This window comes from Myotis lucifugus, unplaced genomic scaffold (assembly GCF_000147115.1).
Source record: "Myotis lucifugus unplaced genomic scaffold, Myoluc2.0 scaffold_8, whole genome shotgun sequence".
Taxonomy (NCBI): Eukaryota; Metazoa; Chordata; class Mammalia; order Chiroptera; family Vespertilionidae; genus Myotis; species Myotis lucifugus.
In genome coordinates, this window is record NW_005871056.1 from 2,873,660 (window position 1) to 2,896,816 (window position 23,157).

Genomic DNA, 23,157 nt, shown 5'->3' on the forward strand with positions numbered 1-23,157 from the left:
ACATCCACATTAAATGGCATTCCTGTGCCTTCGTACTATGGATTCTACCAGGAGAGGAGCTGAGACTGAGAAGAGCTGAGAATTCAAGCAATTAATTGACTTGCTCAGTGTTCCAAATAGCCTCTGGAGAAACTGATGCTGTTAATTCCATCAATATTGGCCAACTGGACTTGGTAATGGAAGGTCATAGAGGGCCAGCTAGAGGAAGAGTGAGAGTACAATGAAAGATACAACAAGAACATGGAAGCTGGAGAAAAAGCTTTTTTAAAAATATATATCTTTATTGATTTCAGAGAGGAAGGGAGTGGGAGAGAGAGATAGAAACATCAATGATAGAGAATCATTGAACAGCTGCCTCCTGCACACCCACACTGGGGATGGAGCCCGCAACCTGGGTATGTGCCCTGACAGGGAATCGAACTGTGACCTTCTGGTTCATAGGTCAACGCTCAACCACTGAGCAATGCCAGCCAGGCTCAGACTTTAATTTTCAAAGGTGAATCTGGTCTGTTAGGTCTGAGCTTGCAAACTATCACGCTAGGGGAGAAGTGATCATGATGACTGTTTTTAAGCCAAATGAAGTCAGGCAAGCTGCTTATATGCTGCGATAGCAGAGTGTATTGGTATTACATAGATCTCTTGGTGATGAGGAAATATAAGCATCCCAGACCAATGGAAAGAACTACCACACCAGCAAAGATCCTCACAGTGTTAAAACAGAGCTAGGGACACACTTCTATATCCAAAAAAACACATTTCATGGAAGGGGTTGAAACTGGCAAGGAGATTGGAAGACCTATTGTTTACACAGAAATAGCAGAGGGTTCTAGAATCCTGGAAATATCACCTCTTTGGTTATTGTGCTTAGCATCATCATTGAAATATGTCTGAATCAAGGCATTTTAATCATCAGGGCAGGGCTGGTAGGTACTTTGGGGTTTTGTCAAAAGTGGTCACAAGTTGCATTTCAAAAAGACCTTTTAAAGAACAATCATGGAGAGTATACACAATGTGTAGCATGGAGCCCATCAGGGCAGCCTTGTGTCAGTGGGTTGCCTTTGTCCAGATTTGGTGACTGCTCATGGGTCACTTGGTGGCCAACTGGCTTTTTTTCATGGCCTTTCAGTAGAAAATGGAATCCCATCAAAATGACCTCTGATAATGTCCAGTTCTGGTGCAGAGATGTCCATCATCATGGACCTGGGGGACTTTGATGTCTATAGGAGTTGGAATTCTGAGTTGGCTGGTAGGATCAACGGCATTGAGACTAAAGAGGAAATAGCTCAGGGCCCCTCCAGGTATGACTTTGCTTTCACTGTTGTGAAATAGCATAAAGACTATTGGACTCTAGACCGCTGGCTGAATACTTCTCTCTGTCTTCCCTATGGGATACTTAATAATGGCAAACTTGGCAGTGATGGTGATGAATTCAATCTTAAAAAAAAATAACACACTTTAATCATAAAATTCAGGGGGACACATGAAGATCAAACTGGAGAATCAAATCTTCTAACTGCCAGGTTTCTCTACTTTTAAATTGATTTTTTGGACAAAATCAGAACTGAGCCCATAAAGAAGAGAATTTGAACACTCGGTTACACTATGGGGAAAGCTTGAATTTCTCTTAGAACTGAATGGAGGCATCTGTTTTGTTTAAATTAAGGGTCTGTAAGTACCAGTCAGGGACCAAGTTGACAGCCATTCCTGTAATAAAGTAATAAATCATGGGGATGGTTAAGGAAGCAAGAAACACCACATTCTTCCTTTGCTTAACCAATTAAGCAATAAGCCATCTGGGTCTTTCTGTTAATTACTGTCAAACACAACTTATTCAATTGAATTCAGCCTTTTATTTAATTATATTAATTCATTCCAGCAACTTCAAATACCCACAGTACCAATAATAAAGTTCCTTTAAAAAAATAAAGGTCTTGTTTAATTTTTTTCAATCATTAATACCCTTTACAAGCTAATAATACCCTTTATTAGCTTGGTCTCCACCTCAAGATATTAGAGGAATTCATTTTAAATATAGACAAGCCTGAAAGAAGAAGACGATGGCTGAGATTTCTTCTCTTGATGGGAGGATGGACTTATGTAGATCAGTGCTATCCAATAGAACTGTTTGCAATGATAAAATGGTCTATATCTGTGCTCTCTAAAACAGTTGCCCCTAGCCACATGAGACTATTGAGCACTTGAAATGTGACCAATACAACTGAAGAGCTGAGTTGACATTTTCTTTCATTTTAATGTATTTACAAATAGATAGCCACAGGTGGCTAGTAGCTACTAGCGCAGGTCTAAAGTGCCTTCTGAGGAAGGAGAAACGCAGTGAGTGAATCATTGACTTAAGTAGAAGAAGGAATACATAATTATGATAGGCATTGTTTAGAAACCCTCACTTCCTATCTAGTTTTCCTTATTTGAAACACACTGCATTCTGAAGCAGCCCAAAGGAGACCAGCATCTTTGAGGGGAGGTTTCTAAGCTGAGCATGTGAAGAGGGAACTCTATCTGGAGGAGAAATGGGCATGAATGGTGTCTTCTCAATAGCAGAAACAACCCCACTCATCAACTCGTATGGTCACACTAGGCCGGGTCACAGCAAGAAGAGCCAGTGGCTCTGCTCTACTGGAGGTGTGTTCCTCCCACAGTTGTCAATGTTCAACCTATGGGCATGCTTAGAGGTCCCAGACAGTTCCTACAGGCCCAGAAATGGCTCTATCACCACCACCCCCCATAAACATTAACACCCAACTCTGGCTCCTCTCATAAGAATTTTGGCTCAGACACTGATATTTCCCCTCAGAGAGGTTTGCCTCTTTGCAAAGATTGCTATTTCTGATCCAGTCAATACAAACCCTGTAACAGAGCATCGAGAAAGTTTCTCAAGTGTATGCACTTTTGTTCATGGGAATCCTCAGTCTGAGCTGACCCTTCTAAAGACCAATGACTAAAGAGAAATATATTGCATGGGAATCTGGTTGTGGTTCACCAAATTGGGAAAGGGCTAGGGCAGGGTGAATGGAGGTAGAAAGTTCTGAGAAAATTCTCATTAACATGAAAATGTCCTATCCCAGGTTTGCTGCTTTTCAGCTGCTAGGCTGAGCTGGAGGTCTGGTTCAAAGCTCTCTTCTATCTTCTCTCCAATCCTGCTCTTCTCTCCGTAGCTTCCCTTCCTTCTTCTGAGCTAGGGCTCAACCAGGAAACATGAAATTTCCCTGTCCTAATAGGCTTAATCCAGAGTTTTTTGTATGCCAGGCCATATGCTCTCTTTACACTTTAATTTCCATAGTTGGTTACACAGACAATCCAAGGTAAGGCCATTTGAAATAAATTGATCAATTGGATTTATGCATCCTGGAAGTGCTAGCAGAGAATGTCCAGGCCTCTCTTCTTAGAGATAAAAGCAATTATTACATACATGCCCATTGAAGAAAATGAAGAATCTTCTGTACTATGTAATGATCATCTACCAGTGATGAAGACAATGTGTGTGTGTGTGTGTGTATTTTGTTTTCTTTTTCAAAAATAGCCAGCAGTCAATGGCATAGGTGCGAGAAGGGAAAGACTTTCTACACTCATTCATGGAGCCTTCTTCTCTGCTATCACAAGGAGTACAAACACAGAGGATGTGCTTCATGGGATACACATGCTTTCTTAGCTCTCTTGTCACTGAACTGTGAGGACCAATCTTCTCTTTTCCTTCAGACACTGGCATTCATCGTTCATCCACAGCGTGGACATTGTCAAATTGCCACAGCTGGCTGGCTTTTCCATCACACTGACGCAAGTACAAATCCTTATTGTTTTCCTGCACCACAGCTTCCATGCATTTCCCAGAAAGAATGTGAACAATCATTCCATTCTGAAAAGTGAGAAGGGGAAAAAAAGAAAAACCAGTCAGTCCCCCCCTCCGTCAGTCAGCAAAGAAGGAAATTTCTAAGTTTTATACTAATCATCTATAATAATAAAAGTATAATATGCTAATTAGACCAGACGTCCTTCTGGCTGCGAGGGAAGCCTGGGTCCGGGTCCTGGGTGCCAGAGGGAAGCCGGTGCTGGCGGCGGGGAGGTGGGCGGGGGGAGGAAGGCCTACTCTTACAGGAATTTCGTGCATTGGGCCTCTAGTTAAGAGAATAATAGAGGTATTGCAAACTGGCCTGGTGAGGAATTATAGTATTTTGGTGAAAATGTAGTACAGTTCAAGTAGTTCTGAAATGTAGATATTATTCAGAGCCTTGGGGCCTTTAATTTAGTTATCTTTACTGTGGTTGGGTAATTATACCATATCTTAGAGTGTTCTGGTTAGTGGAATGCTCAGTGTAAAAAGTATGTTCAGTCTTTATGTTGTATTGGTGATATTCATTGTTATCAGTGACTTGTAAATTTCTACTTTCAAAATGATTTAATTTAATCTGTCCTATTAATCCTGCAATTTAGTACTGCTGCCACCAGGTTGCAGTAGAGAGTAAGGCTTTAAGGATATACTGAAGGCCTAAGTCAGCCGTATTTTAAAGACTATCTCAAATCTACCAAATTTAATACTGAATCTAGCTATGCCCTTCACAAGGAAAAATCAATGTCTTTATGAAAACTTAAACATCCTTAACCAGCAATGCTAATAATGTCCATTTATTTATTATTTATGTAGTTTTTAGATATAATTCACATACCATAATATTCATTCTTTTAAAGTATACAACTTGGTGGCTTTTAGTAAATTCACAGAGTATATGCAACCATCACCACTATCTAATTCCAGAGCATTTTCATCACTGTGAAAAGAACTGCTATTCATTAGCATTCTTTTCCAATTCCTCCTTCCTTCCAGCCACTAGAAATCACTAATATGCTTTCTCTATTTATGGACTTGCCTATTCTGGACATTTCCTGTAAATGCAACCACGTAATATGTGGCCTTTAGTGACTGGCTTCTTTCACTTTGCGTAATATTTTCAAGGTTCATTCTAAACAGCTTATTGTGCGTTCAGCCTACGTTTCCAACATATGATATTCTTCTTCAAGAATACTGATGCATAGAGTTCTGCTTATTTCACCCCCTTTGTTCCCAAGAAGAAGTTGAAGGAAATAAAGAGGATGTGTGTATTTATTTCCATGTTTGTATATTTATACCCTAACTTGTTCCAAAAAAGATGTGAGGTGGAGAAAAAGCTGTGTGTGAATACTTCGTGTTGATACTGTCACCTTCCTGTCCTAATTCTGTATGGGGGACCCATGCACTCCCCCTCAGTACTTACATTTTATTTATTTCCTCTTTTTTTTTGAAGCATAACTTCTGAAAAGGATCTAGAACTTCTCTTTAATCAAAGTCTTAATAAAATGATGACATGCCCACCATGGAATTTGAAAAGGAAGAAAGTGATGCCTATATCGATATCTATGTTGGCGGTGGACGAGGGGAGAGCCTTTCCATTCTAAAAGCCCCCTCACAAGGTGGTGGACTGCTGCTGTCATGCACTCCATGGTCCTACTTGTGAGCTGAGCTAATAAACTTCAAAAGGGGGCTCTCTCCACTCTCTGCCACAACGAGGTCAGAGCTGTACAGAAACATGGCAAATTAGTACATTTCAAGTACATACCCAACATTTCTGCAAAGTTGGCTTTACCTCCCCGGGGCCTTCGTGCCAAGCATTTAATTTAAGCAATGGAGGCACAGGTCTGAATGGTAATACTTGGCCTCTTGGAAGAGCTTGGGACGTAATGCTGACCTCCGGCACCGCCAAGCTCTTTCTGAATGGATTACTTACCTCCTGGAAGTCCCAGTGCTGCTGGTGGATGGCAGGGCCTTCCACGGTGCAGTTCTGAAGAATCACCTGCTCTCGCCTGACATCGAAGCACAGGTGCTGTGGGCTTCCAAAGTGGATCTCCTTCCTGCCGGTGTGCTCCAGGTGCTGGGAGAGAGGGAGCAGGTGTTAGCACAGCCAGCAGGACATGTTCTTTCTCCAAAGCTGGAGGTGAGGGAAGCAGAGCTCACAATAGAGCTGAGGTCTAGGGGCAATCTTCAGGCATTGGGGAGGGAGGTGTGTGGAGTCATCAGTCTCACTATCTGAACCAATCTTTGGGTTAGGGGTTGATCCTGCCCCCTGTACGGCAACCACAAGATGTAACCTAAAAAGATCAAGAACCACAACCAGGGAGTAGACAAGTCACTAGGCCAGTGGTTCTCAACCTTGGATTTTAACCAGGTGCCACCTGAATTTCTCTGTGGATTTCAAAAAGCCTGACCTGTGATGGGCTATATATATATACCCATGAGCAACACCCCTAGTTCAAGGCCGGGCCTCTCTCTCTGGGTAGCATGCCGGCCAGTCATGCTCAGCATTTCTCTTTGGATGTCTGTTGGGCCATAACCTTTTGTTGTCTCAGGGCAGCCCTACTCCTCTTGGGTTCTGAGGACTCCAGCCACACCGCAGAGTGGGGCCTCGGGCAATCTATGGAGTTGGTCTTCAGTGCTGTCTCTTGTCCTTCCCCACACACATCTTCTAAGCCTCTATTCCAGGGAGAGGCTCCTGCCAGCCCTGGCACCCCAGGAGAGCTGATGTGCTGCCTCCCGCCTCTCCCCAGGGGCATTTGTACTCTCTGCTTCCTTCTCGCTGTGCAAGCCTCCTCCCTGTGGCAGGAATTTCACAAACCAAATTGCTCCGAGCATGGGAAATGTTCTGAATGAGGCCAGTGCTCTTGCAAGCCAATGACTCCATCTGTTCTGTGAGTAAGTCTTCCTCTGGCAAGAGGAGCATCTGGTTACAGAGGACATGAGGCCTGTCTGCTCCAAATCCAGCCCTCCCTCCCCTACACACACACACACACACACACACACACACACACACACACACACCCCAGGCTCCCGTGGTGCCCTAAACATATCAGCTCTCACAGATCCCCATGAAATACCGGGAAGACACAGCACATCTCCTCTGGGCAGGATTCAGCATCAGAGAACTTGAGACCTAAGACTACGAGTCATGAGTCACGGGTCTGAGGCACCCCACTGCAACACTTGTCAGTGTTGCTGAGCCTACAGCCCCACTCGGGTGACCCACTTTCCCCACTTCAGGTGCTAGTTGGCTAATGATCTCATCGTGCCCTGGTGGAAATTTGCCTGCGTATAGCTTTGCTTTGACCTCTGATTATAGTTTTTAATTTTAATAGGGAGCTTTTCCATAAATGCTGGATTTCAAGTGTCTTTGAGAATGTTGGATGACCTAATAATACTGGACCCAGTTTCAGACAAAACAGAACCTTTTATTGAGGTGGGGCAGGTGCAGCTGTCCTTTCATGTGGGCATGTGCCCCTCGTCACAACAGCCTCTACCCAGCTCAAGGTACTCATGTCTTTACCTTCCTGAACCCTGGATGGCCACCGTCTGAGCCTCAGTTTCCTCATCTGTCAGATAAAAGCACTGGTTCAACAGCCTCTCCATTTCCCTTGAGCTCAGATTCTTGCATTCTCTGATGATGGTCCATGTCTCTGTTTGCAGCTAGGGGTGGGGTAGGCAGGGCTGGGCTGGGTCATCACAGTGGGGGACTGAGAGCCATCAAGGGATATAGACCACTGAAAGGAGATGCCCCAAAGAGAAGTGAGGGGCTCCTGGGAAAGACCACTTACAAGTCTTCCCTGACCACTACCCTGAGAACTCTGACCACCCACCTGTTGCCGCCGGCTGTCACTGCAAGGAGCCAGCATCATGGCACAGCCCAGGAGGTCCCCTTCTGCCTGGCAGTCTGCACAGAAGCCAAGTCCGGTGTTGTGGAGCTGAAAGTGGACATCCATACAAAAGTGAATCCTGCCCTCCATGCAAGACACCCTCTGTCAGACGCCATTCCTTTCCTTCACTCTCTGGAGTGTAGCTCAAGGTGCCATGTTCAGGCCACAAGCTGAAGGCACTGATCCTAAGGGACAGGCCTCCTGAAGGAGGCAGGCGGCACCTGTCCTGGTGAGGGGCTCTGGGATGGGTTATGGGGCAATCCAGTCACCTCCCTCAGGGCAGGCATGGGAGCCTCTGAGGCCCTGCCGAGCTTGGGCTGGTTGGCCAGGGTCATGAAGACCATCGGAACATCCACGTCCTGTCTTGGGAAGCAGCCCACCCCTCCGCTTCCTCCTCATCTTCCCTGGGTCACGCCTTGCCTTTCCAGAGAACCTGGGCCTGCGCTCGGATGGGTACAGCTCAGGGTAGATATTGTCCAGAAACCAGTGGAACGTTCGACAACCCAGTCTCCTCTGCAGCTGCAGGCGTTCTGTGCAGTCTGGCTTCTCAGCCTGGGGGAGGAGAAACACATGGCAGTGAGATAGAGAAATCTTGTTGTACATCAGAACTTACATGGTGGAGGAGGGATAGACGTGGCTGAAGCTGGAGGATTGGGACAGAATGAGGAGACCAAGATCACAGTTCTCCGGGGCTGCAGACAGGGGAGAGGGTCATGTGTTAGAAGAGGGTTTGGACAGGATAGAGTAGGCTGGATCTTCCTTAGAGACATCTGTGGAACCAGCAACATGGTAGGTGATGTCACTCCCTTCCCACAAGCCCTCACATCTCAGTCTACAAAGACAACGAGATCCATGCTTGATGACCTTTCTTAGGCAGCTGGCAAAATGTGAGGGGGCTTTGAACCTTAAGTTGGTGTGGAACAACATCATGATGGGCCTCGTGGAGGCAGAGCCTGACCCAAAGGCGACTGAGGTGAACTAAGCTGGAATTCATGCAGTGAGGGTGGGGACAAAGGGAATTTACCTTTCTTCCCCTCTAGATGCCCAATTTCCTCCATTAACAAATCATTTCCTTGGGCTACACTATCTTCCTTTTCTGAGATTCTCCTTTACAATACAGTTGTCCTAGGATGGATATCAAGGTAAGTCCTTAAGATTTTAGTATAAATTAGTGTTTTGGGCTATATTGATAAGATACAAAGAACCCTACCCAGAATTTTAGTACTAAATCCTGGATATTTTTAGGGAAGAGAGAAGTGCTAAGGAGAGAGTCAAAAGACCAAAAACAAACAGAGAGAGAGAATTATTTCTTGGGGTGAGGAGAAGAAAAGAGAGGGAGCTGAAATAGGAAGTCTGTGTCAGAGTTCTAACTTGATGGCCTCTAGCCTGGAAATTAGACTTTGATCTAATTGGCTATGTGAAGGGAATTTAGTTTGCTTTTACTCTTTCCCTCTCTTAGTCCTCAGATATAAATGTTGGGAAGAGTAGGATCTGAGTCTGCCATACAGAAATGCTCTCTATATGCCTCTCAAAGTGTGACCCCTGAGCACCTGGTTCAGAAATGCCCAAGGAACTTGTTTAAAATGCACGTTCCTGGGCCCTGCCCCACAGCCTATGATTCTGTAGGTCAGGGCATTTAATCGGCATTCCACCATTTATCCACTTTGAGAACAACTTCTCTAAGTCAGGATTTTCTTGTTTATTCAGCGTATTTACCCACCATTAAACCAAAGAGAACTGTCACTTTTTTCCTGTCAGGAAATACTGTAGGTTTTTTGATAGTTTCTTGGCATTCTTAGTGTCCATTTGAGTCCTCCCCAGCTCTTCTCCAGGGCTGGACTTTGCTAGTAAAGCAAAAACATTCCTTCATAAGAGTTCCATCACCTTCATCTTTCTTGGTGGTGAAACACACTGGCAAATCTACCCAAATCAAATGCGGATGCGTGCTGACAGAAAACTTTCCCCTGTACACCATGTCTTACAGAGGAGAAAACCAGAGAATGTCAGCTCCTTCAGCACCTTCAACTATACTTCCCTTTGCCATCTTGTGCCCATGATTTCCTGTGCATGTGGCTGGCCCCTAGCAGGCCCCTTATGCCCCACGTTCTTAGAGTGGAATGCAGAGGTAGGTCTTTTGAAACCCTGGCCTTGTCTTTGGGTGCATGGGATTTCTGTATCTCAAAATTCAAGGGAGGGTTTTGGGAGTGGGGAGGAGGGAGGCAGGAAAGGGGCTGGAAGGATAGAAATCATTAGAGCAAAATTAGTTTTTAGCTATTTAAAGTAAATAAATGCATGCTATCAAACACCTTCAGGGAGGCAGTGATATTGAAATCTTGATATCAAAGTAAGCAATAGGACACTTCTAGAACATGAATTAATAGAAATTAATTTTTTTAATGTCAGAAAAAAGTTCTCCTAACTTACCAGTAGGAGGTGTCGTTCCTCTTATGACAGTCATCAAAGGAACAGTGATCAGAGAATGTACCACTCTTAGCAGTGTGGGCTGATGAGGGACTTGGGGGAGCTGTGACAGCACCTTTATGGGTCCTGAAAAATCTTACCTTTGGAGCCCCCACTCCCAGCACAGGAAACATTAATATGAACCCCTGTCCCACATGAAATAGCATTTGTGTCACTCCATAAGAATTAAGCTGAGTAGCAGTTGACCAGTTGAAGAGACAATGTTTGTGGACTTCAATTCAATGTTTAATTTTTTCTCCCCTGTGGTTGTTTTGGATCTTTTGTGTCTATTTTTACAGCCTTTAGCACTTTGCCCAGCATAAAAAGGCCCTCTGAGACCTGTTCCATCCCTTACTCTCTTCCCAATTTCTCCTCTGGGCCCACGATGAAGGACCACAACCCATAGATGTCAGCCCACAGACACCAGGGGGTTCCAGGCCAAGACCAGTGGTAAAGCCCCAAGGAAATGCTGAGAGGGACAGAGGACAGCCGCACCAGGTAGAAGAGCCGTTTGAGAGGGACAACTTGGGGGAAGCACAAGCCAGAGCTTCTATTTTCCCTCTAGACAGGAGGAAGAGACGCTCCCTGGCCCAGCCTCCGGCTGGTGGCCCTATGGTAGGCACAGAAGCCCCTGCGGGGCTCTCCTTACCTTGCTCAGGGCGAAGGCCTCTGGGCTGTGCCTGTAGAAGGTTTCTTTGAATGAGTCCAGCCAGGTCTCAGCAATGCGAACCTTGTTCAGCAGGGTGGCCTCCTGGTCAGGTGGGGAGTTAGCCTCCTGATTTTGGTAGATGTGCCCCACCCGAGAGCAGGGAAGGATTTCAACCGAGCCACCGCAAAGCCAGGCCTGCCACGAAAGGACAAAAGACACACCTCTGCACTCCACTCCAAGAACGTGGGGCATAGGGGCCTGCTAGGGGCCAGCCACATGCACAGGAAATCATGGGCACAAGATGGCAAAGGTAAGTATAGTTGGCAGGGTGCAGCAGCGTTTCCAGGTGGAGTCCCGGGAAGTGACAAAATAGGAAGAATGGGCACAGTTGTCCTGGGATGGAACTGGTGGGGTGAGGGTGCCACACCCATGCAACTAGTTGAATGCTCTCCCTTGAAACACACACATAGACTTGGCACTCATGGGTTAGCACTCTATTCTATCTATCTATCTATCTATCTATCTATCTATCTATCTATCTATCTATCTATATTAGTGGCCCAGTGCACAGATTTGTGCACATTGAAAGGAAATTAAGTAACCTGAGAACCGCTGCTGCCAAGTCACCAAAGCTTGGCAGTAAACCAGATTTGGGGCCGACAGTGCCCCAGCAACAACAGAACCCACTGCAAAGGTGGAATCATGCAGCCCCCAAGGAATCAGGCTCCCTCCTCTCAGGTTCCGGGTTGCGTCACCCAAGAACCGCTGCTGCCAAGTCACCACAGCTCTGCACCTCCTGCATTGAGCGTCTGCCCCCTGGTGGTCAGTGCATGTCATAGGTACTGGCCGGTTGGATGGTCTGGTGGCTGGACAGTCACTCAGCCTTTTATATATAGAGATATATTTTTTTATTGACTTCAGAAAGGAAGGGAGAGTGAGAGAGAGATAGAAACGTCAATGATGAGAGAATCATCGATCGGCTGCCTTCTGCATGCCCCCCAGCAGGGATGGAGCCTGCAACCTGGGCATATGCTCTTGACCGGAATCAAACCTGGGACCCTTTAGTCCGCAGGCCCACGCTCTATCCATTGAGCCAAACCGGCTAGGGCAGCACCCTGTTCTCCAAAGGTTGCTTCCTCAGGGAAAAGGGGGTCCCTAGTGGCTCGTGAAGTCTCCTGCTGCAAAGGCAAGGGAAACTATTGTGTGGCGATCAAAGCAAGCTTTCCTTAAACGTCTCTCCTACTTCAGGAAGTCCCCTCTCCCTGCCCCTCCGCTGACTCTCACATCTACTCCCAAATGCCTAGAATTCATTTGACAGGAAGCCTGCATTGCACACTTGGGAATAAAGGTGAAAATGAAAACATTCCTAGCAGAGGCAGCATATGAACTGAAACATACCGAGGCTGGGGTTCCCAGACTGTGTGCCCAGGTACCCCAGGATACCCCAGCAAACTCAAAGGGCCCCTTCGTATAGTTTAAATGTTTGAGAGAAACATAGTGACATCTGTTGGATGTCCCACAAACTACAAGCTCGAGGTAATTCATGGTTTCAGCATTCTATCGCTGTACCTTTGATGGAGAATATCTTTACTGGATTGGGTTTTCAGAAGTTGCTTTGATGAAAAAACAAATATCATGCTAACATCCATGTGGAACAGGGAATGAGGGTGGTGGTGTCTGGTCTGATGCCACGGTTAGGGAAGTGTGCAGTGTCCAGCGGGTGCTAAGTTAGAACAGATACTTACTAAGTTGTTTGGACCAAACTACTCAATATACAGAATGCTTGGGGTTTGCTCTGGTCTGTGACTGCTGTGAAAATCACGGAGATGCTAAGGGTGCTGTGAACGGACAATGTAGGGGGATGTCTGCACTAAGGTGTAGATAACTGATAACGTGGGCAGGTTTGACAGTCAAGTTCATGGGGGAGGCTGGGGGCAAAATCAAGGTAGAGCATGAAAGATGGGGAAGGGGAAGACACGGGTGGCTTGATGCACCACATTAAATGACTATCATTTCTCTTTAGCCTATCCCCAATCAGTGGCATTTCTATTGACTGCCTCCAACCTCTGACCAGTCATGGTTCCTGGGTCCGCCCTTGGAGCAGGGCATACCTTGAGAGACAGTTCGAGGTTTCCACCACCCTGCAGTGACATGAGAGGGTCATACGCTCCAGTGTTTTGGAAGTAATGTCTGTCCACGGCCACGACCCCGCCGGGCACCACAGGGCTCCTGGAGGGAGAAGACAGGAACAGACCACATCAGGGAGGCTTGCTGGGCTCCAGGGGCTGAGGGAGTTCATGCTTTTAATGGCAAGACTGGAACAAAACAACCATGTCAGAAACCCCAGTATTTTATGAAAAAAGAGCTGTGGTTGCCTGGGCCTTTTACTAGTATACCATCCTCAGGTACTGCTCCTATAGGGCCACACCTGAGGATCCCCCGCCATCTGGCTTGAGGCCCTCTGTTGAGACCTTTGGGAAGAAGGCCCTGGTTAAAATAATATGCCCTAAGGCAGGGAGCACTAGGCCTGGACAAAGGGCAATGGCCAGCTCTGTCCTCCTCTTTCTTCCCTCGACCCCTGCCCTCACCCATTCTGTTTGCTTCATGACCCATGACCATCCACCCCAATTCTAAGATAAATCCACCAGGCACTGTGGAAGTAGGGAGGTCCCGCCCACCCTGGAGGAAATACACATGACATTTAAATGTGTTGAATGTTTAAATGCTAGCTTAAACACCGGAAATTAGAAGCCCAGAGTAAGGGAATTAAGAGAACAATAAAATCTCCCAGAAAAGTAGAAACAGGAAGAGGTGTAGCCAGAGGCTTTTGAATAAGTGTGTCCCTTCATTCAGGAACAATTTTTTTTTTAAATGGGACAAATACTCATGCAGCTAAACTCTGGATATGTCTCAAGATATAAATGACTCAAAGTTCAGATTTTTTTCATAACCAAGAAAATAGCATTACATTAACAAAACTTAGGTTATTAAAAATACTAAGTTATACCAGAATACTGAAAACCAGGATTGTATATTACTTGATACAGTTTCCAACTGTACCACTTAACTATTTGTAAGATCAGGGTTAATTCCTGGAGGAGAAGGGCCCAGCGCTTGTTGTTTGGGGATCTGAGAGAGGCGGGCACCTTGCCTGCTTTCCATGTGGCTGCCCTGGGAGCCCAGCTACCCCTCACCACCCTCTGCCCCAGGAGACAGGGTCCAAGCAGCAGCATGGGGCACCGGCAGTGGTGGGTGCAGCTCCCTGAAAGCATGGGCTGTGGCATGGTGGCCAGGAGTGGATGAGGGATTTCAGCAGACACTGTGGGGAGGGTACAGGCTGCAAGGGGCCAGGCATGCCAACCCCACCCCAGAGGCCATGACCAGGGAAGGTGCATTGTGGTGAACACCCATGCAGGACAGCTTGAGCCGAGATGGGGCACTCCCTCCCCACAGAAGCCTGGGGCTCAAATCAACTCTAGGGAGACAGCGAGAGGTGGTGGTTGCACAATACTGTGAATGCACTAAATGCTACTGAATTGTTCACTTTTTAAAAATTAATTTTATGCTATATGAATTTCAGCTCAATGAATTATTTTGTTACAAGGTGGATAGGGAGATATAGCTTGCTTCACCTGGCTCCCTCGGGAGACTTGCTCTCAGAACCCAGTGCAATGAGCTCATGGAGAAAACGGTGAAGAAGTCCCCCCTGAATTCCCCGCTGATGGCCAGCATCAACCTTCAGACAGGTGAACAGCCTTCAGGGGACTCCAGCCCCTCTGTTGAGTCATTTCCAGCCAGTCTAGTCTAGTGAAGTATGGTCCTGCTGAGGCCCCAGACCCTGGTGCAGAGACAACCAACCCTGCTGCTCCCTTTCACAATGTATGACCCACAGAGTCCAAGAGCTTAATAAAATGGTTGTTTTACAGAACTCAGTTTGGGTTAGATTTGTTCTGTACCAGAAGATCTCTAGAACATCTACTTTGTTGTCCAAAAAACAAATACTTGAGAAGCAACCCATAAAATCAGATATATTTTGATACTTATGGTGCCTTAGCATTCACCTGTCTGAATTCTTCTTTTTTACTGAGAAAGGACCTGAAGCCAGGGAAATTCCAGTGTTACCTGGTGAGGCAGAGCTCAGTTAAGATCCCAGCTGAGGCTCTGCCAGGGTCTCACACTGGGATTTATTGAAGGTGTCTGGAAGACCTTCGCCAACTCCATCAACATGACAATAATGACACAGCTGAGTGCCTGGCATTCTCTGAATGCTTTTTATATATTAAATCATTTAATCTTTTTTATATGCATTTTTTATTTTCTTTTTCAAGGTGAAAGGATTAAGAAGTATATTAACTCATTCAATCTTAACAACAACCCTATAAGGTTTATAATCATCACTGATGGATTATTATTTTTTCTTTTTCTTTTTTTTTTATCACTGGTGGATTATTGATGCAGGTTCCCTCTGGGAAGGTGAGGATAGGTAACTTGCTTTTATCTTGAACTTGCTCAATCAGTCTTTTATCCCCAATTTACTAATGAGGAAACTGAGGCACAAATTAAGTAATTTGCTGAGAAATTGGTGGACCCTGGATTAGCTCCCAGACAGTCTGGCTGCCAAGTCCCTCCTGAGGAAGCAAAGGAGAAGCAGGCTCCGTGACGGGGCCTCACCTGATGGGGCTGATGGGGGACAGGAGGGCCTTCCTTTCACTGTCCGACAAAGGCTCCCAGTGGAAATCCAGCTTCCAGTCCAGCACACCCCGCTGCAGGTCCTTGGAGGGGTAATACTGGAAAGTCTTCCAGTCAATCACATCTAGGACTGGAGACACCACCCGGCTCCTGGAAAGAATTGTAGGATCAAATAAGGAAGACAAACCATTCCCTTGTAGAGGGATAGAAACATCATCTATACACGCTCTGCCCAACATGGCAGCCACCAGCCACATGTGGCTATTGGGCACCTAAAATATGCAATCGAGATGTGGCAAAAGTATAAAATACACATTGGATTTAGAAAACTTAGTATGAAAAAAAAGTTTAAAATCTCAGTAGTTTTTATATTAAAATGATATGTTAAAATTAATTTCATGATTTTTTTTTAAATTTTGTAATATGATGCCTAGAAACATTTAAATTCCATGTGATTCATGTTACTGGTCAGCAGTGTTCTAGAAAATATGTTTTTCCATAGAAAATTGGGGGCCCATTTCATTAAAGAGCATGCCTGCCCCTTTCTTTCTTTGAAAACCTCTGTGGACAGCACTGAGAATCAGGAAAATGGGGTCCTTGACTCAGCTCGCCACTAATGAGCTGTGTAGCCTTGGGACAGCTGTTGAGCTTCTCTGGGTCTCAGTTTCCTCGTTTGTAAAATGAGAGGTTGAACTGCTTCCCACAGAGGTCTTTCTCCGCTGTAGTGCTCCAGGGCTATGACTCTTGACTTTTAGGCGGTCTTTGATCTCTAAGAATTAGGGGGAAACTATGAACCCCTCCTCAGAAGAATAATCAAGTGCACATATACAAATATTGCACACAGATTTGGAGGGCCTATGGGCCTCTGCTCTAGGGTCTGTTCTTGTTCCTCCCTGTAATCACAATTCTTGACTGGCTTGAGGGCTCAGGATTGCTAGGCCCCAGAAGTGCCCCCGGTGTTAGTGTATGTATATGAGCACGTGGTGCCTACCAGCAAGCCAAGGTCCTGAGTTTAGATTTATTTGTTCATTTACTGATGCTGTTGGTGATTATATTTTATCCCTCCCCCCCCCTCTTATTTGCACAGCCTGGCATGTAACCTCAGATAGGGTGATGTGGGAAATTGGTACAAGTCACAAACTTCACCTGTTTAAAAAAAAAACAGGTGATCACTCAGATGTACCAGGAGCTGCTCTCCTAACCAAGATCACATTTTTTTTTCTGGCCTCTTTTGACTTCTAAAATCTATGCCATGGGATGGGTCAGGCCCCAACTCAGGCATGGCTGGCAGATGCCCTTCTAAGGAACGTGAGGATCCTGGAAGGAGAGATGGAAGCCACACGATTTACACTCCCATCAATTTCCATCTCTGATCTTTCATTTTGGAGACGGCCAAGGCTGGCATAAGCCCTAGTGCTACAGAGAGAGCCAGGGTGGTCCTGGGATTCAATTACGTATCTGCTTTAATCTGAGGCCTTAGTGACTGATGTTGTCGTGAGGAGTCTGAGATTTCGATTTAGAGCCAGGATCCCGATATGCTTTTCCTGCCCTTTGCACATTGTTCCCTCTGGCAGGTGAGGGGAACCTCATCCCGCTTGGTCTCCACTACTCTGGGGCACAGTGCACCGACCTAAGAAAACTGAGAAGCAAGATCAAGGATGAAAGCAGGGCCCCCAGCCCCACCTCTCCAGTCTCCACTTACTGGGGATGAACTGAGCAGACGGAAGGATCTGGCCATTGGCAGAGTATTTTGTGGAATTTCAGAATCAAGAGCCAGGGAACCGTGTGGCTGATTTCTGAAGAATCCCATCAGATCTGTGCCATCTTAGTAATCATAACGGGACAAGAAAGGACATTGCACTTGAGCAACCACACAATCAATTCGTCCCAGACCTCTGAGCGGTGCCCTTTTGACAAAGTGTATGTTACTTTTTATCAGAAAATGAGAACTCCAAAATTTATCAGATGCCTGTTTTTGCTCTGTTTTGCTGGAAGCTTGGAGTCATGTGTAAAGCTCACTACTACTAACTGCATTACTGATTCCCAATGCTATCTTTTCCTGTTAAGTCTCCTTTTCCTTCTATTTTTAACCAGACACGTAGTGATTAATCATGAGCCTCTTTGAGTACATTTTGGATAGAGATGAAGAATAAAATGTCAGGGAAGGAAGTGAAAAACGTTTTTTGTTTTGGTTTTTATTCCCATGGATCACAGCGGCTGCTTCACCAGGGCTGAATTAGGGAGTAACGGCAGTCTAATGACTCAGAAAGGGTGATTGAAAAACAAACAAACAAACCCAAACAGCCTTATATTTAGCTTTGGGTTTCATACCTACAAACGTGTCTGGTGTTCTTGGAATTCATTTAAAGCAAAATAGCAAAGCTACCCTGTTTGACTTGGAAGGAGCTAGAAGTGTCTGCTTACTCCATCATTCTCTCGTTTGCAAATTGAGTTTTAACCTCAGGAAGGTACAAGGTGGGTCCTCTCTTAAGCCTTTGTAAGCTCCAGGAGGTCAAGTGTTTGAATTTCAAGACAAACAGAGGCAGCTGAGCTGTCAGCCAGGGCTGGTTAATTGAAATACCGATCCTGGCCTGGCTTCCTCTCCATGTCCGTCTTCTGTGATCTGACCGTGTTTGGGTCACCCCATCCCTCATTCACAGCCTCCTGTGCACTCGGTTTTCCCTGGGCCCCAGTGTTCGGGTTCAGTTTTCAGCATATGAATGGGGGTGGGGGACACCAACAGTCCCTATCAGGTCAACTAATGAACTACCATCCAGATATTCAAGAGCTAACTGCAACCAACCTTAGCAACCAACCCTATTATTTCATCCCTTTCCATTTTTCCTGGGCCTTGATGTTCTTCCAAGCCTACGATATGTGAAGCCATTTGGGAAGTTCACTCAAATGCTTGGTGTTTGTAAAAAGCTTCTCATACTGAGAAGCAGAGGCTCTGAATTCTCTCTACACAGAGCTCTTGTGGCTCAGTGAGATCCCAGGACTGGTGCCAGCCCCTCAGGACTCTGTCATGCTGGGGGGAGGGGGTGGGAAAATGTGTGGAGTAAGATGGGGCTTGGAGCATAAGACCCACAGAAGGCTGCTCTTCTGCTGGGCCAGGAGGCATCTTGGACCCGCTCCTGCTCCTCAGCATACACTCATACTCATGCACTCACTCACACTTCTGCACTCACACACTCACTCATACACACTCACATACTCATGCACACACTCACACACACTCACCTGGGATTTTTCAGGCTGCCTTCTGTCAGTTAACCCCTCAAAGGGCAGAGGGGTGGGAGGTGGTCTGTACCCTGCCCTGGTTTGCTTCTCCCCACTGAGTAGGCTGAGCCCTGGCTGAACACTCAGTGACCTGAGGACTGGTGTCTCTAAGATAGGGGACCAGCCCAATCTTCACGTGGGAAACTGTGTGGACAGACTTTTGAGCCAGGATCACCCATAAGATGGGAGCGCTTTTTAGCACTTCGCTAGGGCGTGCCTCTTCCTCCTTGGAAATCTTCATTGTTCTCGAGCCCTGACTCTCATTCCTTGGCGTGGGTACCAGAGGGCAGTCTGCACAACGCAGTTGGCAGCTAGAATGACAGCTACTCTAGATTTTCATCCTTGTTCCTTTATGCAGAAGCCAGCTCCCAAGCACCACGTCCTATGACTGCCTTAAAACCCTTGCTCCTAGAGAAACTGTCTGGGGCTGGGTGCAGTTATGAAGGCTGTGCATGCCCACGCCTAAGGAACGCCTCAAATACCATAGGCACTGTGCATTTGCATGTTTACTTCTGAATTTCTGGCAGCTAGCCTTAACGTGTCTTGTTCTAGCAAAAGGAGTATATTATGACACGTTTCTGAGGGATGGGAGTAAAGGGTCATGAGGAAGGGACTCCTTTTTCTAATTCATACCACGTTGCCATATGGCTCTCAGCCTGTTCTGTGGGCAGGGGAACCAGGGCTAGTCGCCAGGCCCTGAATTCTCTGGCCAGGGTTTTGAGAAAGCCATGACTTTGAAAGAGTTGATTTGTGGCTTGTTACACTGTTTGCTCACCATTCCCACCCAACCTTGTTAATGAAAGCTCTTAAAGACCTCTCCTTGCTTTGGAGGCAACAGGTCCTCGCCTAGTGACAGACGCCTCTTGCCTGGAGCCTCAGAGGCAGCGGGGCCCTTTGCTCTCTCAAAGAGCAGCAGCTGTTAGGAGCTGTGCCTGATGGCTTCTCCCATTTTGCTCTGCTTGACAGGAGGTGAGGAAACGCCGGACAAGGCCACTGGGGGAGTAAAGCAGACCCTGAAAGGGGACGCTCTCCCAGGCCACAGCACACAGAGCATCACTACATGCAGTGGGAAGAGATGAGAATGCAGATCCCGTTGGGTGGCTTTTCTTTCAGACCTCACCTGTGAGGGCCTGCAAGCCTAACGCTGGGGCCAGAGAAGACCGAGTGCACAGGAAGCAGCGACGGGGTGTGGGGCGACCCACAGGCGTCAGATCACAGAAGATTGGATGGACATGAGCAGGGAGCCAAGCCAGGATGGGTCAAGAACCAGATGCACACGGGGGAGTGGGGAGATAGAGAGAGAGAGAGAGAGAGAAGAGGAAGAGCCAGGAAATTAGAATTTTATGGACTCACCACCTCTTAACTATGGAAGCCTTCTCAGGAAGCCCCGTTTTATTTATAGCTGAGGAAACAGAGGTATTGCCAAGTTCTTTTCCCTCCGCCTAGGGTGAGAAATCTCCAGCTCTGTGAAAATGGTGCCGATGTGAGAAGCAGACATCATGAGGGACTGGTTTTAATCACTGTTTTAACGCATGTCTCACAACCAGGGGTGGGCACGACTAAATGTTTCTCCCCGATCCACTTCTCCAATTCTTTTTTAAAAATTCATATACAATAAAAAGAGCAGTAGACCGGAGTGTGTCTAACAGCTCCAGAATGTGTGCAGGCCTCACACACCTGCTCGCCTCCCTGAACCCCCACTGCCCTGTGAAATGGAGCCAAAAATATCTGCCTGAGGCATCTGAAAAGAGTCCAGTAGGGTTACTAGTATACATAAGGCTCAATAATATTAACTACTGACTTCCTAAATGTCCAAATAAAGGAGCAGAGGGAACAGCCCGGCTGTCAAGTGGCTATCTCTATGACTCATTTGCCCTCCCTGAACTCAGTACTTTTTAAAAAAATATATTTTTATTGATTTCAAAACATATCTCAATATATTTTTTAAGATATTTTTATTTTTATTGACTTCCCTGTGCTTCTTAATGATGAGAGAGCATCATTGATCGGCTGCCTCCTGCACGCCCCCTGCTGGGGACCCAGTTGCAACTCAGGTATGTGCCCTTGACCGGAATCGAACCAGGGACCCTTCAGTCCGCAGGCCAATGCCTAGACCGTTTCTCCCTCCTCCCACCTCTGGCTCCCCAAACCCCAGTGGGTGATTACCTGTCACCAGCTATTCTGCTGAGGAGGGGCTCCAGCCAGCCCGGGTGGCACTCGCAGTGGGAGTCCATGAAGACCAGCACGTCCCCAGTGGCCCTGGTGGCGCCCAGCATCCGGGCCCCGATGGCACCGAGGCGCTTGCTGCTCCTGAGCAGCCTCACCCGCTCCAGCCTGGCCACATACTCGCTGAGAGCGGTCTTGAGCTGTCCTGGAACCGACAGGGCCGTGGTCAGTACAACATTTCACTACTGGACTGGTGCATTTCTCAGTGGTAAATGTTGTGCTGATTTATTCCTTTGTAATTAATTTTTTGGGTAAGTTTGTTAGCTCCAAGTTCATTCCCTAGAGGAGGATCTCTATTCATGAAGCTGTTAAAATTTCTGAACGTGGACGTCTGAGAACCAATCCCTCGGTGACGCCCCTCTACTGAGCAATGCTCGTCCTTTTCCCCAACATTCATTCTCTCCTCCACTGTATTAACAGAAACTTGCTTCTGTTCAGAGCAGCTAGAAGCTCTTACCTACCAAGACTTCTTGCTGCTAGTAAGTAGCCTTTTGATCCAATTCTGGTAAAAATATACAAATAAGAGGATTCTGAAAAAACTATTGTTTGACCGAATCTTTCTAAACTCTGCTGGTCTCTGCCTTTTCACTCTTTTCCTGCCCAAAATATGGATGTGATGCCCAGAGGTAGAGCAGCATCATTGTGATTATGAGGCCAACAGCCACACTCCGAGTGTGGAGATGGAAAGCTGAAGGAGCTGAGGACAATGGAGGTAGCTCACATCCCCAGAGCCCAGCTCCTTTGCCTCTACACACGAAAGGAGAAGAAAAGTCTCCCCAGCTCATCAGCTGACGGGGGAGGGACCACAGGTGTGCTCTTGAGAGAACTCGGCCCCAGCTGAGGGTTTGGAGACTCTGAACACATTCACCAGCCAACCCAGCTTAGCCCAGGACCTGCTCTTTCATCTGCCTACTATGCAGCTGATGGGATTCAGTAACCCGGGCACTCCTGAGGCCTCCGGCTAGTCTGACTCCCTGCCAGGGCCAGACTGGCTGAATTCCCAGCATGAGGAACTTCGGAAGAACTAACAGAGGCACCTGGCCACTCTGTCCTGTCCTCTGTCTTTCCCCTTAGAAAGCGCTTTGCAGACCTCACAAGTGCTTGGCTTCCCTTGGAGCAGTCTGATCTCCCCACAAGGCCAGGAAGGGCTCTGTAGGCCATTTAGTTGAGCCAGAAATATAGTCCTCCGGCCCCAGCCAAAGACTAGAGCAGTGGTGCTCTCAAAGTCTGGTCCAGAGACCAGCAGTATCGGCATCACCTGGGAGCTTGTTAGAACTACACAGTATTGAGCCCAATACCAGGCCCAGGAACTCTGGGGTGAGCCCGGAAAGCAGTTTTAACAAGCTTGCCAAGCGATTCTTGAGAACCAGTGCCCTGGAAGTCAGGCAGGGGGTTCCTCTGTCTCCATCGTCCTTTAGGTACTCAGCCATGCCGTGGCTGGTCCCCACTCCTGAGTTCCTGCCAGTGGAAACATTCGAGCAGAATCTGCAGGTTGGGGCTCTGGGCCTGACTCCGCTGCACTTGGCATAACTCAGCTCCGGTCAGTTCTCTTCTCTGGACCCCAGTTTCCTCACCTGGGAAGCGAGTGGGACTGTAAGAAGGTCAGGGCTTGGGGGAGAGATCCCAGGGGCCCAGGCTGGAGCGACCTTCCCGAGACTCTCACCTTGCTCATCTTCTTCACGGTTTCTATCCTGTTCCCTCATTTCTGAACTGGTGGCCCCGGGGGCTCAGAAGTCATGAATTACCTGCACCTGAATTCTCATCTGGAGGTCCGCTTCTGGGAACTTTTCCTAAACAGGTTCCAGACCCCCGTGTTTGCATGGGAACCCCCCAGGATTCCCTCCCGCCTGGTGGAGCCTGGAGGAAGCCCACAGCCACCTTGCTGGCTGAGGTCGTCCACGAGGATGACCTCCTTCAGGAAGGCCCTGGGCGCCGTGTCCAGGATGCTGTGCACCGTCCTCAGGAGGGTGGACCAGGCCTCGTCGTGGAAACAGAGGATGATGCTGGCCGTGGGCAGGCTGTCCTCAGGGTGCTGCTGCAGACACCTGCAGGGACGACAACCGGGGACCGTGGGAAGAAAGGCCATAGAAAGTGTCCAACGTCCTCGAACTCACTCCCCAGGC

The 23,157-nt window shown here is 47.1% G+C and overlaps 1 protein-coding gene across 6 annotated transcripts in view; it reads right to left on the reverse strand.

Annotated features, from left to right (window-relative positions):
• Nucleotides 1-1,830: 1,830 nt before the first annotated feature.
• GALNT15 (polypeptide N-acetylgalactosaminyltransferase 15) overlaps nt 1,831-23,157 on the reverse strand; it is a 31,300-nt gene continuing 9,973 nt past the window's right edge. Inside the window, exons 2-10 of one of the 6 annotated variants that reach the window (XM_006083668.3) lie at nt 22,913-23,079; nt 20,975-21,179; nt 15,512-15,679; nt 12,952-13,069; nt 10,841-11,035; nt 8,152-8,283; nt 7,675-7,779; nt 5,775-5,918; nt 1,831-3,871 (exon numbers count right to left, since the gene is read on the reverse strand). In XM_006083668.3, coding sequence (XP_006083730.1) covers nt 3,725-3,871; nt 5,775-5,918; nt 7,675-7,779; nt 8,152-8,283; nt 10,841-11,035; nt 12,952-13,069; nt 15,512-15,679; nt 20,975-21,179; nt 22,913-23,079 — 1,381 coding nt within the window. In that variant the 3' untranslated portion in view covers nt 1,831-3,724. The other 5 variants (XM_023749475.1, XR_002827958.1, XM_023749479.1 and 2 more) reach the window with 5 other exon arrangements.